Source organism: Littorina saxatilis, linkage group LG7, assembly GCF_037325665.1.
Source record: "Littorina saxatilis isolate snail1 linkage group LG7, US_GU_Lsax_2.0, whole genome shotgun sequence".
Taxonomy (NCBI): Eukaryota; Metazoa; Mollusca; class Gastropoda; order Littorinimorpha; family Littorinidae; genus Littorina; species Littorina saxatilis.
The window spans coordinates 35779739-35797820 of record NC_090251.1 but is presented as its reverse complement, the minus strand read 5'-3'; the positions used below and the strand labels follow the sequence as shown (position 1 = coordinate 35797820).

At 42.4% G+C, this 18082-nt stretch overlaps 1 protein-coding gene across 2 annotated transcripts in view; it reads right to left on the bottom strand.

Moving 5' to 3' along the window:
- Window positions 1-18082, bottom strand: part of LOC138970343 (uncharacterized) — a 51906-nt gene that overhangs the window by 16625 nt on the left and 17199 nt on the right. The window contains exon 5 of one of the 2 annotated variants that reach the window (XM_070342809.1): window positions 16479-17911. The exons of the other annotated variant lie outside the window; for it this stretch is intronic. Within the exon in view, the coding sequence (XP_070198910.1) occupies window positions 17829-17911 (83 nt within the window). The 3' untranslated portion in view covers window positions 16479-17828. Of the gene's footprint in view, window positions 1-16478; window positions 17912-18082 lie in introns of those variants that run through there. 2 annotated transcript variants of the gene reach the window in all.

The window sequence follows — 18082 nt, the reverse complement described above, 5'->3', positions numbered from 1 at the left end:
TATCTTTATATATCCTTATATAAGCCTCAGTCACTGTGAGGACTTGTGAGTAATAAACCACTAGTACGTGCAAGTACATCCTAAAAAGGGAATTGAAAAATAGTCATTCATAAATGATTATTCTCAAATGAGAAACAAAATGTTGAGGATATGGGTTTGAATAGTTGTCCCCTGACGAGGCTACCTTTCAGTTTCCCCAGAACACCTCTCTAAAACCACAAAGAAGCTATCCTAGCAAATTGAAACTGTAAATATTGCCGAAAAGTACTACAATTGGGAGAGGTACTTAGGGATCTCTGGGCTGCCTACTGCATTTGCCGGGTTTGGCAGACCTTTGATTTTTACCCCCTATGACTGATCGGTCCGTACGGGCCAGCAAGGGTCCAACCATGTAGCAATTGCCTTTGTGCGATCCTCGGTAGTGTGGAAAAGCACCCAGAGACACCCAAAACCACTCCCCTATAGAACTAGTACACATGTTGTTTCACACAACGGTACTCGAGCAATACCACTAAGTATTGAAGCAATTTGCTAAATCAGTTGAACACAAACGACAGACACCGTGTCAGTGTAACAAGACCAACACCTCTCAGTGTACACCACTACACCAACAGGAATAACAACTCAATAACTCAGAACAACTACAATGATAGTTGAAAAACAACAACTACTACGAAAAATTTCAACAACAACAACAACTCGATCTCGAGAACGATCATAATCTCTACAAACCCCACCATCAACAAAACCAACACCAACTACAACTACCATCTTTACATGAAGTTGTGCTTTACCTAAACCTTGAACTTACACCCGTGAGAGAGAAATTTCCTCATAAAGTGCTTGCTTCGAATTAGGGAAAATGATACAACTATACAATTGATCCCCTGTCACCAAACAGAAAGTTGTGCCTCACCTAAACCTTGAACTTACACCCGTGAGAGAGGAATTTCCTCATAAAGTGTTTGCTTCGAATTTAGGGAAAATGAACAACTCTACAATTAATCCCCAGCTATCAAACAGAAAGTTGTGCCTTTCCTAAACCTTGAACCTACACCCGTGAGAGAACAATTTCCTCATAAAGTGTTTGCTTCGAACTAGGGAAAAAGACACAACACTGCACCTAATCCCCAGCAATTTGCTGAATCAGTTGAACACAAACGACAGACACCGCGTCAGTGTAACAAGACCAACACCTCTCAGTGTACACCATTACACCAACAGGAATAACAACTCAATAACTCAGAACAACTACAATGATAGTTGAAAAACAACAACTACTACGAACATTTCAACAACAACAACACAATTGATCCCCTGTCACCAAACAGAAAGTTGTGCCTCACCTAAACCTTGAACTTACACCCGTGAGAGAGAAAATTCCTCATAAAGTGTTTGCTTCGAATTAGGGAAAATGAACAACTCTACAATTGATCCCCTGTTACCAAACAGAAAGTTGTGCCTCACCTAAACCTTGAACTTACACCCGTGAGAGAGAAATTTCCTCATAAAGTGTTTGCTTCGAATTAGGGAAAATGAACAACTCTACAATTAATCCCCTGTCATCAAACAGAAAGTTGTACCTTACCTAAACCTTGAACTTACACCCGTGAGAGAGAAATTTCCTCATAAAGTGTTTGCTTCGAATTTAGGGAAAATGATCAACTCTACAATTAATCCCCAGTCATCAAACAGAAAGTTGTGCCTTTCCTAAACCTTGAACTTACAACCGTGAGAGAAGAATTTCCTCATAAAGTGTTTGCTTCGAACTAGGGAAAAAGACACAACACTGCACCTAATCCCCAGCAATTTGCTGAATCAGTTGAACACAAACGACAGACACCGCGTCAGTGTAACAAGACCAACACCTCTCAGTGTACACCATTACACCAACAGGAATAACAACTCAATAACTCAGAACAACTACAATGATAGTTGAAAAACAACAACTACTACGAACATTTCAACAACAACAACACAATTGATCCCCTGTCACCAAACAGAAAGTTGTGCCTCACCTAAACCTTGAACTTACACCCGTGAGAGAGAAAATTCCTCATAAAGTGTTTGCTTCGAATTAGGGAAAATGAACAACTCTACAATTGATCCCCTGTTATCAAACAGAAAGTTGTGCCTCACCTAAACCTTGAACTTACACCCGTGAGAGAGAAATTTCCTCATAAAGTGTTTGCTTCGAATTAGGGAAAATGAACAACTCTACAATTAATCCCCTGTCATCAAACAGAAAGTTGTACCTTACCTAAACCTTGAACTTACACCCGTGAGAGAGAAATTTCCTCATAAAGTGTTTGCTTCGAATTTAGGGAAAATGATCAACTCTACAATTAATCCCCAGTTATCAAACAGAAAGTTGTGCCTTTCCTAAACCTTGAACTTACAACCGTGAGAGAAGAATTTCCTCATAAAGTGTTTGCTTCGAATTGGGCAAAAAGATACAACTCTGCACCTAATCCCCAACTATCAAACAGAAAGTTGTACCTCTCCTAAACCTTGAACTTGTACCTGTGAGAGAGAAATTTCCTCATAAAGTGCTTGCTTGGAATTAGGGAAAATGAAACAACTTTACAATTAATACCCAGTTATCAAATTCCCAGAGATGAATAACATCTGTCTCCACTACGACACCGTAAATTGACCAGTCTCTAGCAACAGACGCTGGAACGATATAACTAATCCTTCCAGTGCCAGGGCATTTCCGTTTCAACTGAGACGCCGCAGCTATAAGGGTATCAAGTCACACACGCGGAGACGCTACAGCTAAAACCTACAGCAGTAGGTATTTCCGGCATTTGCCATCCCTCAAACCCAATCAAGGGACGAGCCGGGAAAGGAAACAAAAAGACTGAGGCCTGCACATTCCTAAGCCTCCTCCCCAACTGTTATGCCTGCACATTGGCACTAAACCCAACTAAGCACTATCTCGACGGTCTGCTCGTCTCCTCACATTCCCGTATCAAAGGGACACGGGATACCACCCCACTATCCGTGGCCAAAGTGCATTTGTCACTATACGGTACTCTCCCAAATCATGGGCAGACACTCCAAAACAAAACTCCGCATCAAAAGGAGGAAACAAACCAGACTTTCTAATGAGAAAGAAAAGAAAATCAACAACAACTTGACACGAGCCAAACAATTCGTGATCAACCTGTCAAATGTGCCACTCTCGGATGGACAATATCTGGGCCTAGCAAAAGGCCTCAAATTCATACCAACGCCTAAAACCAACAAACCAACCATGAGAAAACAAATCTCTGCAGATTTCTGCAAACTTGCACGAAACATTCGATGCAAATTTCACTTCCGTGAAAACACCTCCAACACGGAAATACCTCCGTTTTACACAAAATCCAATTGGAACCCCCCATTAGGCAACAAAGCCATCGAAGAGTACATCTTCAATACCAGAATAGAGCTATACAATCTCTCTTTAAAGAAACTACAATCCAACCTCTCTGAAAATGAAAGGAAAGCCCTCAAGGAGCTATCTGACAATCAGGACATAGTCATTCGTAAAGCTGACAAAAACAACACAATCGTGATCTTGAACAAAACTACCTATGACGAGGAAGCACAACTCCATCTTTCAGGGGTACACTACAAAACCATCCCCCCACCTGATCAACTGTCACTGATCAACCAAATGATGACAATCATAACACATCTAAAGGAAACTCAACAAATTGACAAACCAACATACAACTTCCTGTGCCAAACGAAACAGGCACAAAAAATGGGAAAACTGTACTTTCTCCCCAAAGTACACAAATTCTCAAAAGAAGAAATCTGCAACCTACAAACAAACGGGACCCAGGGAACTAGAATTCCAGGCAGACCTATCATTTCCCAATGTGACACCCCTTCCCAATACGTGGGAAAATTCATTGATTTCTTTCTACTACCTACAGTAAAAAGACAACCTACCTACATCAGAGACACTCTGGATTTTATCCAACAAATTGAACAACTCACTCTTCCCCCCAATGTGCTCATTTGTACATTTGACATCACTAGCATGTACACCAACATGACAGCGGTTGAACTCTTAAGAGCTGTGGACGAAGCATTGCCCACCACCCTGAGTATCCCACCATTACCACCTATCCACAAATCACACATCGTGTCACTTCTTGAACTCATCTTGAAAAACAACAACTTTGTGTTCGACAACCAACACTACAACCAATGCATTGGGGCTGCCATGGGAATGACAGCATCCCCAGAAATATGCGATATACGCATGTTTCAACTCATGAATGAAATCCTAGACAAATATGCCTACAAAGACACAATTCTCTGGCACAGACGCTACAGAGATGATGGCATCTTGCTCTTTAATGCTGACCAAACCCAAATACATCAGCTGTTTGATATTGCCAACGCCCACCATCCACTACTCAAATTCACATACAACATCTCTGACTCAGAGGCGACGTTTCTGGACACCACCATCTACAAGGGTAACAGATTCTTGTCCAACAAAATATTGGACTTGAAAACACACCGGAAATCTACTGAAACATTTCAGTATCTCCATCGGGAATCTGCCCACCCCCCCAGTGTCTTTAAAGGACTTGTGAAAGGAGAACTGATCAGGTACATCCGCACCAACAACAACATAACCACACAGAACAAGGAAACTGAGTTATTCCTCTCAAAACTCCTTGAGAGAGAATATACACCGGACGAACTGGATTTAATTAAACAAGAAGTCGTGAACATACCAAGAAACACACTTCTAAAACAAAAGAGAGACCATCCCATCAAAAACAAAGCTCCACCACTTCTCATGGTCTCAACCTACAACCCTAGACTGAGACATCTCAAAAAGAAACTCTTAAAACACTGGAAGCTGATTCTACAAGACACAGAATGCTCCGGTCTGTTCCCTAAACCTCCCCTTGTTGCCTATGCAAGACACAGGAACTTGAAAGATCATCTTGTTAAAACCTCTTAACAAGACAAGAGGCAAACAACCCTTGCCTTGCTCACACAACGAAATGAAAACAATACAACGCCAGGAATTTCTCGCTTATTCAAAAAGACATACCCCCCTGACATAACAACAGTCACGGAAATCACGAAGAGATTGAATAAAGCTACGGGGAAAATAACATAAGTGCTACACCAACAAACGGTGAAGGTAAAAGCAGCCCATCGGTTTTTTACTGATCAATAGTGCTGGTAACAGGATTGAATCGACACGCAACACGACCACTCAACCGCAACGGGGAAGGAGGGACACAATTTCGCGCCCAACAACAACCCCCCCCTCCCCCCCACGGTAACTCCGCCCACCACGCCAATAGGGCCCCACTACACGTCTCAAAGACGCTACGCTCAGCCACCGGAGCTTTGATTGACACACACTTATCCCGCATCTACACAAACCAGCCAACCCACGGGCGGAACCTGGCCTCACCAATAAGATCGCAGAACAACTCTGACGAGATTGTCTATTAAAACAGGCAGAATCAACTACTTGACCACATCACGAGTTTCTCCTGATTCCGAGACCCACCACGCTTTCCCACTACGCTCCTCGATCTACACCACCTCCTCGCAAAATGGCCACCACCAACTTCAACATGGAGATTGCTGAATCCCAATTCACTTTCTCGCTGGAAGAAGAAGACGATTCTACCATCAACTCCAGCCAATACCACGCTGCCAGGGAGATGGAACTCAACTCCTACGTCTCGAATGAACATGACAGCATCCTCGAGATTAGCTTGCTACCTGCGGACGCAACCACTCCCGCCCAAGCCATACAGGTTAACCCAAAACCAGCCAACGAAAGGGTGATCCCCATCTTGGACAAACTGCAGGAAACCTTCAAATGCAGAACAAGTCTCACCACTGCAAAGCAATCGCTTATTCTCGCATTAGAGAAGAACCGGTGCGTACCACTGAGTTCAACCCAGCATTGAACGGCTCTACTGCCAGAATACATGAGCTTAGAGACCAGTTTCAGGATACCATAAGGGAAAACAAATTATCCCTCCAACATAAGTTCGCCAAAATCCTTGAGGCGGAAATTGAAAAGGAAACGGGCACTATCAAATGTCTCCGCGATGAGGCCCTCGCCATCGCTGATAAAGACGATGAAATCCTCAACATGCTGAAACTCAGCCTGCAGAAATCCATCAAAGATGAACAAACTGCAGTACAACGCCACCGTACCTACGAGGAGGACAAGGAAAGGCGCGAGCGCCGTAACCAACAGCGAAAACGGCCACACGACCACTCAGCGAACCGAAACAGAATCCCGAAGCTGCCTAAACGACAATAGTCAATCTATTGTCCCGAACCAACAACCCGGTCTGCCCTCGGGCGGACCACCCTCATCTTCCAAAAAGGGATGAATTGTCTCGTTGCTAAACCAAACAAACAACCATTTCACCCTCCCTCCAATGAACCTGTACGCATAGTACACATACGGGGAATATAACCCGTTAATATACGACCACAGTACACTTAGTACAATACATCCTTGTACACACCATGGAGGAAAAATCCCACCATAAATCATACATAAATGATTATCTTTATATATCCTTATATAAGCCTCAGTCACTGTGAGGACTTGTGAGTAATAAACCACTAGTACGTGCAAGTACATCCTAAAAAGGGAATTGAAAAATAGTCATTCATAAATGATTATTCTCAAATGAGAAACAAAATGTTGAGGATATGGGTTTGAATAGTTGTCCCCTGACGAGGCTACCTTTCAGTTTCCCCAGAACACCTCTCTAAAACCACAAAGAAGCTATCCTAGCAAATTGAAACTGTAAATATTGCCGAAAAGTACTACAATTGGGAGAGGTACTTAGGGATCTCTGGGCTGCCTACTGCATTTGCCGGGTTTGGCAGACCTTTGATTTTTACCCCCCAAAATCCGGTAAAGTCAAATTTATTCCGGTGAAGTTGAAACATTTCCGCAAAAACGATCCGTGTGAATATCGCGCAACGCGACCGGGCGCCGGTCTCAATGAAGCCAGCGCACAGTAGTGTTGTTTTCACCAGTTTGGAGGTGTGTTGAATGGTGGTGGGGGGAGGCTAAAATGGGATTTTTAACAAGATCACAACACTATTACAGCCCTGAAAATGATGCCCAGAATGCACCAGATTGCACAGATTTTAACCGTTTTTTGAAAAAATTTCCGGGGGGGCATACCCCCGGACCCCTCTAGTTGGCTCGCCTGCTTCGCAGGCTCAGGCTTGTGGCTTCGAGAGAGAGAGAGAGAGAGAGAGAGAGAGAGAGAGAGAGAGAGAGAGAGAGAGAGAGAGAGAGAGAGAGAGAGAGACAAAAAACAATGAAAACAACATTCTTGTTACTGATTAAAAATCATATGTATTTCTATGTGTGTATGAAAGAGAATTCAAAAAATAATAATAAAAAAGTGCAACAGTTCTCACTTTGTGTTGAATAAACAATAGATCCAGAGGAGCGAATTACTGTGTGGTTGTGTTTACTTTGCTTTCTGTACATGCAACTTTTACCGTGACCGTGATTTGCCACTGGTGTTCGTGATCGTGAAAACAAAAATCAAGGTAACTGTGATCGTGAAAGCTAAAATTTCCCTTCCCGTGATCGTGATGATACCCCCCCTTTGGGGCCCTCAGTTAACGTTTCCAGTGGCACAGAAAGTTAGTAGCCGACTTCTAAAACGTGAGATTCTCTTACAGCAGTATATACACAGATTGTTGAAGGTTTTATTCAAGTTTGAAATAAACCAACCATAATAGAAGAGGGAATGTGACAGAAATAAAGTTTCAGACTGAATAACAACAAATGGCCGATACTTACTGCACACGTTGCTTTCGCACGTGGTTCCAGTCTTGCAGTTGGCTGAGTTGCCCCCACTGCAGTCTTCTCCCGCGTCCAGTTCTGTATTTGATGTAAAGGGGTCAGACATAATGTGCATTATTATGAATTTAGGCCAGAGATGGCACGAGATGATGGTCCAAAAACATATTTTGGGTTCTCAGCATTTATAGACATAGAGAGATAAATAGATAGATAGATAGACAGTGGGTGAGTGAAGGGGAGAACGAACGAACGAACGAACGAACGAACGAACGAACGAACGAACGAACGAACGAACGAACGAACGAAAGAACGAAAGAACGAACGAAAGAACGAACGAACGAACGAACGAACGAACGAACGAACGAACGAACTTTATTACTCAAGGATGGAGAGAGAGAGAGAGAGAGAGAGAGAGAGAGAGAGAGAGAGAGAGAGAGAGAGAGAGAGAGAGAGAGAGAGAGAGAGAGAGAGAGAGAGAGAGAGAGAGAGAGAGAGAGAGAGAGAGAGAGAGAGAGAGAGAGAAAGAGAGAGTCAACATTTAAGCCTAATTAAGTTTTGGCACATGTCAAGCATCTGTCTGGTTTGGCAATATCACAACAACTAACTTGAAATAAGCCTTTTTTTGTCAGAACCACTTATATTATGTAAGCGTCCGTGTCACACAGCCTTCAGCGAACATGACAAGAAAAGGTCATTTTAACTCTCTACATCAGCTCGGAGAGCAGCAGTCAAGCAACAGCCATTCTTCACTAAATTAGGGTATACATAAAACTACAGCTTTCCTCCTGCATTAGAATACAAATTCGGTACGTTTACTCAGGTAAAGTTGGTTTGCCAAGCTGTTGACCGTGCAATTCTGGATTTACGTTCAGACTACTGACTTTCTCTTTCTTCTGTGCATGAGCATATATTTTAACAAAGAGATACTGAATTAATTGTATGGGTTTTATTCTGCCCTGTGCAGTCGATCTCCTGCAACTTTTCCTTCACAAAATTAAAGATGCGTTTTTTCTTCCCATCCAGAGTCCCAATGACACCAGTCGTCATTCACGTGAAAACCTCAATGAAAGGTACACGCAACGTTGTAAACTGATCAAGTGGGTAAATGCAACTCTGAAGGGATTGAACAAAGAGTTTCTTGGATTGAAACATGCTAGCTACGTCTAGCATTGCGCTGAAAAAAGAAAGAAAGCGCAGTTAACGTTTAAGTGGCACAGATTGTTAGTACTTTAGAACGTGTGATTCTCTTCCAGCGGCATGTAAAACGATCGTGAAATCTATTATTCTAGTTTGAACACCCCCCCCCCCCCTTATTTTTACAACGAGAACGTGAAAGAAAAGTTTCAGAAAGAACTGGACAAATGTCCGATACTTACTGCAGAAGTTCCCGCCGCTGGTGTCGCACACATCTGCAGTCTTGCAGTGTCCTGAGTTGCCCCCACTGCAGTCGCCTCCAAGGTCCAGTTCTGTTTTTAATGTAAAGGCCTCAACTATAATGTGCATTATTAGTTTTTCGGCCAGAGATGTCTCGAAACCTTGTTTTTTGCATTTTAGCATTGTTAATACTTTAGGTATTATAGAATCGTCGTGCGATGAAATGTTGTCATAATCATCCTCTTCCCCGTTTTTGTCAGAACCACTTATATTATGTAAGGGTCTGTGTCACGTATCCTTCAGCGAACATGACAAGAAAAGGTCGGGTGGGTTTTCCAGGCAATGCACCGTGCAGTTTTGGATTTTCGTTCAGACAACTAACTATCTGTAATTATACTGTGAGCACAACACTGGACGGGAAAGATAAGTACTTCTAAGTTGTTGATATAAAATTATTGTTTTGGCTGTATTCGGCCCTGTAAAGTCGGTGTACTTCCCTACACATTTCTGGCACATAATTGAAGATGCGTTTTTTCTTCCCTTCCAAAGCTCGCTCCAATGACACCAGTCGTCATTCACGTGTAAACCATAATGAAAGATACAAGTTACGTCATAAAATATCTACATGCTACTCTTAAGGGGTTGAAAAAAGTGTTTCTTGGACAGGAAAATGTTAGGTTGTGTATTGGACTAAAAAATAAACAAACAAAAGGAAACCCACAAAACAGAAAGCGCATGTAGTTAACGTTTCCAGTGGCACAGAAAGTTAGTAGCCGACTTCTAAAACGTGAGATTCTCTTACAGCAGTATATACACAGATTGTTGAAGGTTTTATTCAAGTTTGAAATAAACCAACCATAATAGAAGAGGGAATGTGACAGAAATAAAGTTTCAGACTGAATAACAACAAATGGCCGATACTTACTGCACACGTTGCTTTCGCACGTGGTTCCAGTCTTGCAGTTGGCTGAGTTGCCCCCACTGCAGTCTTCTCCCGCGTCCAGTTCTGTATTTGATGTAAAGGGGTCAGACATAATGTGCATTATTATGAATTTAGGCCAGAGATGGCACGAGATGATGGTCCAAAAACATATTTTGGGTTCTCAGCATTTATAGACATAGAGAGATAAATAGATAGATAGATAGACAGTGGGTGAGTGAAGGGGAGAACGAACGAACGAACGAACGAACGAACGAACGAACGAACGAACGAACGAACGAAAGAACGAAAGAACGAACGAAAGAACGAACGAACGAACGAACGAACGAACGAACGAACGAACGAACGAACTTTATTACTCAAGGATGGAGAGAGAGAGAGAGAGAGAGAGAGAGAGAGAGAGAGAGAGAGAGAGAGAGAGAGAGAGAGAGAGAGAGAGAGAGAGAGAGAGAGAAAGAGAGAGTCAACATTTAAGCCTAATTAAGTTTTGGCACATGTCAAGCATCTGTCTGGCTTGGCAATATCACAACAACTAACTTGAAATAAGCCTTTTTTTGTCAGAACCACTTATATTATGTAAGCGTCCGTGTCACACAGCCTTCAGCGAACATGACAAGAAAAGGTCATTTTAACTCTCTACATCAGCTCGGAGAGCAGCAGTCAAGCAACAGCCATTCTTCACTAAATTAGGGTATACATAAAACTAAAGCTTTCCTCCTGCATTAGCATACAAATTCGGTACGTTTACTCAGGTAAAGTTGGTTTGCCAAGCTGTTGACCGTGCAATTCTGGATTTACGTTCAGACTACTGACTTTCTGTTTCTTCTGTGCATGAGCATATATTTTAACAAAGAGATACTGAATTAATTGTATGGGTTTTATTCTGCCCTGTGCAGTCGATATACTGCAACTTTTCCTTCACAAAATTAAAGATGCGTTTTTTCTTTCCATCCAGAGTCCCAATGACACCAGTAGTCATTCACGTGAAAACCTCAATGAAAGGTACACGCAACGTTGTAAACTGATCAAGTGGGTAAATGCAACTCTGAAGGGATTGAACAAAGAGTTTCTTGGATTGAAACATGCTAGCTACGTTTAGCATTGCGCTGAAAAAAGAAAGAAAGCGCAGTTAACGTTTAAGTGGCACAGATTGTTAGTACTTTAGAACGTGTGATTCTCTTCCAGCGGCATGTAAAACGATCGTGAAATCTATTATTCTAGTTTGAACACCCCCTCCCTTATTTTTACAACGAGAACGTGAAAGAAAAGTTTCAGAAAGAACTGGACAAATGTCCGAGTTTCCTGAGTTGCCCCCACTGCAGTCGCCTCCAAGGTCCAGTTCTGTTTTTAATGTAAAGGCCTCAACTATAATGTGCATTATTAGTTTTTCGGCCAGAGATGTCTCGAAACCTTGTTTTTTGCATTTTAGCATTGTTAATACTTTAGGTATTATAGAATCGTCGTACGATGAAATGTTGTCATAATCATCCTCTTCCCCGTTTTTGTCAGAACCACTTATATTATGTAAGGGTCTGTGTCACGTATCCTTCAGCGAACATGACAAGAAAAGGTCGGGTGGGTTTTCCAGGCAATGCACCGTGCAGTTTTGGATTTTCGTTCAGACAACTAACTATCTGTAATTATACTGTGAGCACAACACTGGACGGGAAAGATAAGTACTTCTAAGTTGTTGATATAAAATTATTGTTTTGGCTGTATTCGGCCCTGTAAAGTCGGTGTACTTCCCTACACATTTCTGGCACATAATTGAAGATGCGTTTTTTCTTCCCTTCCAAAGCTCGCTCCAATGACACCAGTCGTCATTCACGTGTAAACCATAATGAAAGATACAAGTTACGTCATAAAATATCTACATGCTACTCTTAAGGGGTTGAAAAAAGTGTTTCTTGGACAGGAAAATGTTAGGTTGTGTATTGGACTAAAAAATAAACAAACAAAAGGAAACCCACAAAACAGAAAGCGCATGCAGTTAACGTTTCCAGTGGCACAGAAAGTTAGTAGCCGACTTCTAAAACGTGAGATTCTCTTACAGCAGTATATACACAGATTGTTGAAGGTTTTATTCAAGTTTGAAATAAACCAACCATAATAGAAGAGGGAATGTGACAGAAATAAAGTTTCAGACTGAATAACAACAAATGGCCGATACTTACTGCACACGTTGCTTTCGCACGTGGTTCCAGTCTTGCAGTTGGCTGAGTTGCCCCCACTGCAGTCCCCTCCCGCGTCCAGTTCTGTATTTGATGTAAAGGGGTCAGATATAATGTGCATTATTATGAATTTAGGCCAGAGATGGCACGAGATGATGGTCCAAAAACATATTTTAATTTGGGATATCAGCATTTATAGACATAGAGAGATAAATAGATAGATAGATAGACAGTGGGTGAGTGAAAGGGAGAACGAACGAACGAACGAACGAACGAACGAACGAACGAACGAAATAACGAACGAACGAAAGAACGAACGAAAGAACGAACGAACGAACGAACGAACGAACGAACGAACGAACGAACGAACGAACGAACTTTATTACTCAAGGATGGAGAGAGAGAGAGAGAGAGAGAGAGAGAGAGAGAGAGAGAGAGAGAGAGAGAGAGAGAGAGAGAGAGAGAGAGAGAGAGAGAGAGAGAGAGAGAGAGAGAGAGAGAGAGAGAGAGAAAGAGAGAGTCAACATTTAAGCCTAATTAAGTTTTGGCACATGTCAAGCATCTGTCTGGCTTGCCAATATCACAACAACTAACTTGAAATAAGCCCTTTTTTGTCAGAACCACTTACATTATGTAAGCGTCCGTGTCACACAGCCTTCAGCAAACATGACAAGAAAAGGTCATTTTAAATCTCTACATCAGCTCGGAGAGCAGCAGTCAAGCAACAGCCATTCTTCACTAAATTAGGGTATACATAAAACTACAGCTTTCCTCCTGCATTAGAATACAAATTCGGTACGTTTACTCAGGTAAAGTTGGTTTGCCAAGCTGTTGACCGTGCAATTCTGGATTTACGTTCAGACTACTGACTTTCTGTTCCTTCTGTGCATGAGCATATATTTTTAACAAAGAGATACTGAATTAATTGTATGGGTTTTATTCTGCCCTGTGCAGTCGATATACTGCAACTTTTCCTTCACAAAATTAAAGATGCGTTTTTTCTTTCCATCCAGAGTCCCAATGACACCAGTCGTCATTCACGTGAAAACGGTATGCTTAGCATTGCACTGAGAAAAAAAAAACCACACAAAGCACACTTAAAGTTTAAGTGACCCAGGGAGTTAGAACTAGACTTCTTAACCGTGAGATTCTCTTACAATGGTATGTACACAGATCGGGAAAGGTTTTTTCATTGTTTGACCATGCCAACTACGTATGTATAATTATGTGAAAATGTTAATGTGAAATGTGAAAGAAAAGTTTCAGAAAGAACTTGACAAATGTCCGATACTTACTGCACAAGTTCCCGCCGCTGGTGTCGCACACAGCTCCAGTCTTGCACTTGTCTGAGTTGGTCGAACTGCAGTCCCCTCCAAAGTCCAGTTCTGTTTTTGTTGTAAAGGGGTCATATATAATGTGCATTATATATAGGTTACACACTCCGAGTTCTGAATATCGTGCATATTTTCCCTGGGGTCGATTTTCAGGTATTACCGAGCCTCTGGCAAGGTAATACCTGAAATTCAACCCAAGGGAAAATATGCACGATATTCAGGACGAGGTGTGTAAGCTTTTTATCCCTGCATTGTTCCTGCATTTTGACTGGGTGGCCGAGTGGTAACGCACTTGCGCTCGGAAGCGAAAGGTTGCGAGTTCGACCCTGGGTCAGGGCGTTAGCAATTTTCTCCCCCCTTTCCTAACCTAGGTGGTGGGTTCAAGTGCTAGTCTTTCGGATGAGACGAAAAACCGAGGTCCCTTTGTGTACACTACATTGGGGTGTGCACGTTAAAGATCCCACGATTGACAAAAGGGTCTTTCCCGGCAAAATTGAATAGGCATAGATAAAATGTCCACCAAAATACCCGTGTGACTTGGAATAATAGGCCGTGAAAAGTAGGATATGCGCCGAAATGGCTGCGATCTGCTGGCCGATGTGAATGCGTGATGTATTGTGTAAAACAATTCCATCTCACACGGCATAAATAAATCCCTGCGCCTTGAATATGTGCGCGATATAAATTGCATAAAAATAAAAATAAAAATAAAAAATAAATCCCTGCGCTTAGAACTGTACCCACGGAATACGCGCGATATAAGCCTCATATTGATTGATTGATTGATTTTGTAGGGTGCATCTGTACCAAAGTTAGAGTCTGACGTAACATCTCGTGTCTTCGATGCTGCTACACGCTGCTACACAGCACTACCCACTGTGCGTTGTTGACGTCATTGTTCCTGCATTTTGTAGGGTGCATCTGTACCAAAGTTAGAGTCTGACATAACATCTCGTGTCTTCGATGCTGCAACACAGCACTACCCACCCATTGTGCACGTGTCTGTTAACTCAATAACTGGTAGTTATACAGTGGTACTTACGCAGCCGGTACGGCTTGCAAAATACAGTGGTATAAAGTGGTATACAGTGGTACTTACACAGAACGGCTCGCAAGATACAGTGGTACTTAAACAAAAAAGGCTTGCAAGAGGGTATCTAGTCGCGTTTGTGTCGCTCTTTGTGCAACGTAAATAAAGCCGTGTGTGTGTGTGTGCAACGTAAATAAAGCCGTGTGTGACAGGTAGCCAGGCTTGCAAGAGGGTACCCAGCCGCGTTTGTGTCGTTGTGCAACGTGTAAAGCCGTATGTGACAGGTAGCCGCGCGTCCGCCTGGCGGTGACCAATCAGTGTGAGGACTGTTGAGCGGGCTGCCGTGTGTGACAGGTAGCCAAGCTTGCAAGAGGGTACCCAGCCGCGTTTGTGTCATTGTGCAACGTAAAGCCGTGTGCGACAGGTAGCCGCGCGTCCGCCTGGCGGTGACCAATCAGTGTGAGGACTGAGCGGGCTGCCGTGTGTGACAGGTAGCCAAGCTTGCAAGAGGGTACCCAGCCGCGTTTGTGTCATTGTGCAACGTAAAGCCGTGTGCGACAGGTAGCCGCGCGTCCGCCTGGCGGTGACCAATCAGTGTGAGGACTGTTGAGCGGGCTGCCGTGTGTGACAGGTAGCCAAGCTTGCAAGAGGGTACCCAGCCGCGTTTGTGTCATTGTGCAACGTAAAGCCGTGTGCGACAGGTAGCCGCGCGTCCGCCTGGCGGTGACCAATCAGTGTGAGAAGAAGAAGAAGAAGAAGGAGAAGAAGAAGAAGAAGAAGAAGAAGAAGAAGAAACACAACAACAACAACAACAACAACAACAACAACAACAACAACATCGCGAAGACTCCCCGAGACATACTAAGACATGTTACGCTGTTTGTTTAGTTCTGCGCAAAATGCAATGCACTGCTAGCCAGCAGTATGCGTCTGGTCATACTTCGTTTGTGAAACGAATCATAGCCACAGACTAACCGGGCCTGGAGATTTAATATTAAAGACACTTTCTTTGCCATGGAAACGGTCGTGAAAAGCACCACCGATCTGCCCTAGGCATTGACATGGGATGCAAGTAACCTTTGACTTTGACACATCATACGTTTTAATGGGATACGACAGGGGCTTAACAAAGCAAGAGGGGTATTTTTAACACTCACTTGTGTATTTCCAAAATGAAATTTCTGACAGCCAAAAGAGAAACAAGGTTAAAATTGGCGTAATTAAGTCACTTCTTATGATTATGTCTCGAAGAAATGACAAAGAGTTTTCAGAATTAACTTTTTTCGGTGACCTTTTTGATTCAGCAGTGGAAAGGTTCTTGTTAGGTCACCGCTAGCGCTAGGTTGTGCATGTTTCGTTATCGTATCGCATTAACAACCTGGTTGTTTCATGTACGCAGTGAATAATTTGTTTGTGTTTGCTGGATTTTTTTTTTAAGATTGACGTGTCAGTGACAGAATTATTTCAGAAACAATTAATATTCAGCTTTGCACTGAAAGCCGTTAGGATGTTGATGCTTTGTACGTGTCCAAGTGGAAGGATGATGACTTTACCGCATGAACAAGCTTGGAGAGATCTGCGGTGGGTTACACGACCGTTACTGCAGGAAGGAAAGTGACTTTAACGACAAGATGCGGATGAGGAAAAGGTGCAAAACACGAACAAAAGATGCAGGGATGGGGCGGGGTGGGCGTGGAGCTTTGGCGGAGTCGAGGCAAGGTTGGAGGGGGGGGGGGGGGGGGTGTGGGGTGCGGGGGTGGGGGGGGGGGGGTGGAATGAAAGAAGAAGAGGGAAGGGGAAAAGAAGGCGGCGAAAGATTGTTGAGGCGGAAGAGGAGGAGGGAGGGAGGAGAAAATAAAAAAATAAATAAAATGTATTACAGAGGAATATTCGCTGAAAAAACACGGAGTCTATATTGTTTAAGCAAAAATACATAAGAAAAATAACAGAAACCGAGAGAAATTAGTAATTTTGACAATTTGGATCACCTGCTAAATAAGATATATTTTGGCGACCCCTTGACTGCCAGAAAAAAAGGTCTCCAGGGGAGGGAATCGTTTTGCTGCAATTCAAAGGGCAATATTCAGCGGTTGTTTCCCTTGTCAGAACATTTAGCTTTAAGTATAGCAAAGTATGTACCTGATATGTATAATGGCAGTCGAGAGGTTTGGGAGAAATCGTATACATGAATGCAGGGTTGTAGGCAAAAGACATCATTCGCCTTTTTCAATTTTGAAAAACTTTGGACATTTATTAAATTAGTCTTTTTAGAGCCAACAAATCCCAAAAAGTAAAGATCAGACATTTTTTACATGCAGATGATTTTCAACGCGGAACTTTAAATTGTATTATAAGTGAGATCTATTACAGAGTTTTCCCCTACACTGTCAAATATTCTAAGCTAGACGTTTTCAGCATTTAAACGCAACAATTCTTAAAGTTAAGGATGTAACTGAAAAAACATGTTTCTGATCAAGCATGTCTACCAGAGTCTTTGACACACTGACACACGTTCTGCAATGGTCTAGCTGGCAACGAAAAGGCGAATACATACAATTATAACACTTACAAAAAGCAAACGGAACAAACGTGTTTACGTGAAAGTGGCTACAATATAAACAAAATAGAACAAAAAGCACCGCAAACGTTTCAATCTCGTATTCCGTAGACATTAGCATGTGTTCAAATCCGTAGAATTCGTAGAGTGCCGTTTTTCAAAAACTGACGACAAGCATTCGTTATGAAAGAAAAGACCTATGAATCATATTTTGAATTAGTCTCCAACTTGATAGAAAGAAATAGTCTTAAGGGGTGTCTAATCAGAAAACCAGAAACGAGTGTTTGATTTCAAGTCAGATAAACATTTAAATATTCGAATAATTTTGGTTGGTCATTCAGAGAGAACTTAAAAATGATTGACGCATCGATCTTACGGCAAGTTCTTGGTGCTTAAGTGTATTATTTGTTTATTCGTTCATTGATTAGTTTCCTTTTTAAGTTATCAATAAATTATTGTTTCTGACCGATTTTGAAAGTACAGTTTAATTATATTCTGTTTTTGTTTTAATTGTTTTATTTGTCGTCCGTCTTTGCATAGTGGGGGATCCAAACGGCACAGGGAACGCAGGGTAAATCACGTGGCCTGTTACGTAAGTCGTGACGTCAGGAGAAGTCCCAGGAACAAGAGAAGGGAACTCAATGTGGTCTTGGGAGCCATAGATTTTAATTCTATTGAAAGACAATAATTAAATCATTTTAGAAGGGCAATCTTTGACAACAACAACATCAATAACAAGACAACAACAACAACAATTGTTAAAACAGCCCCCCCCCCCCTCCCTCCTTCCCCCCTCCCAACGTCCTCCACCGCTAGTTCATCCCCAGTCATGCTGTCCGTCT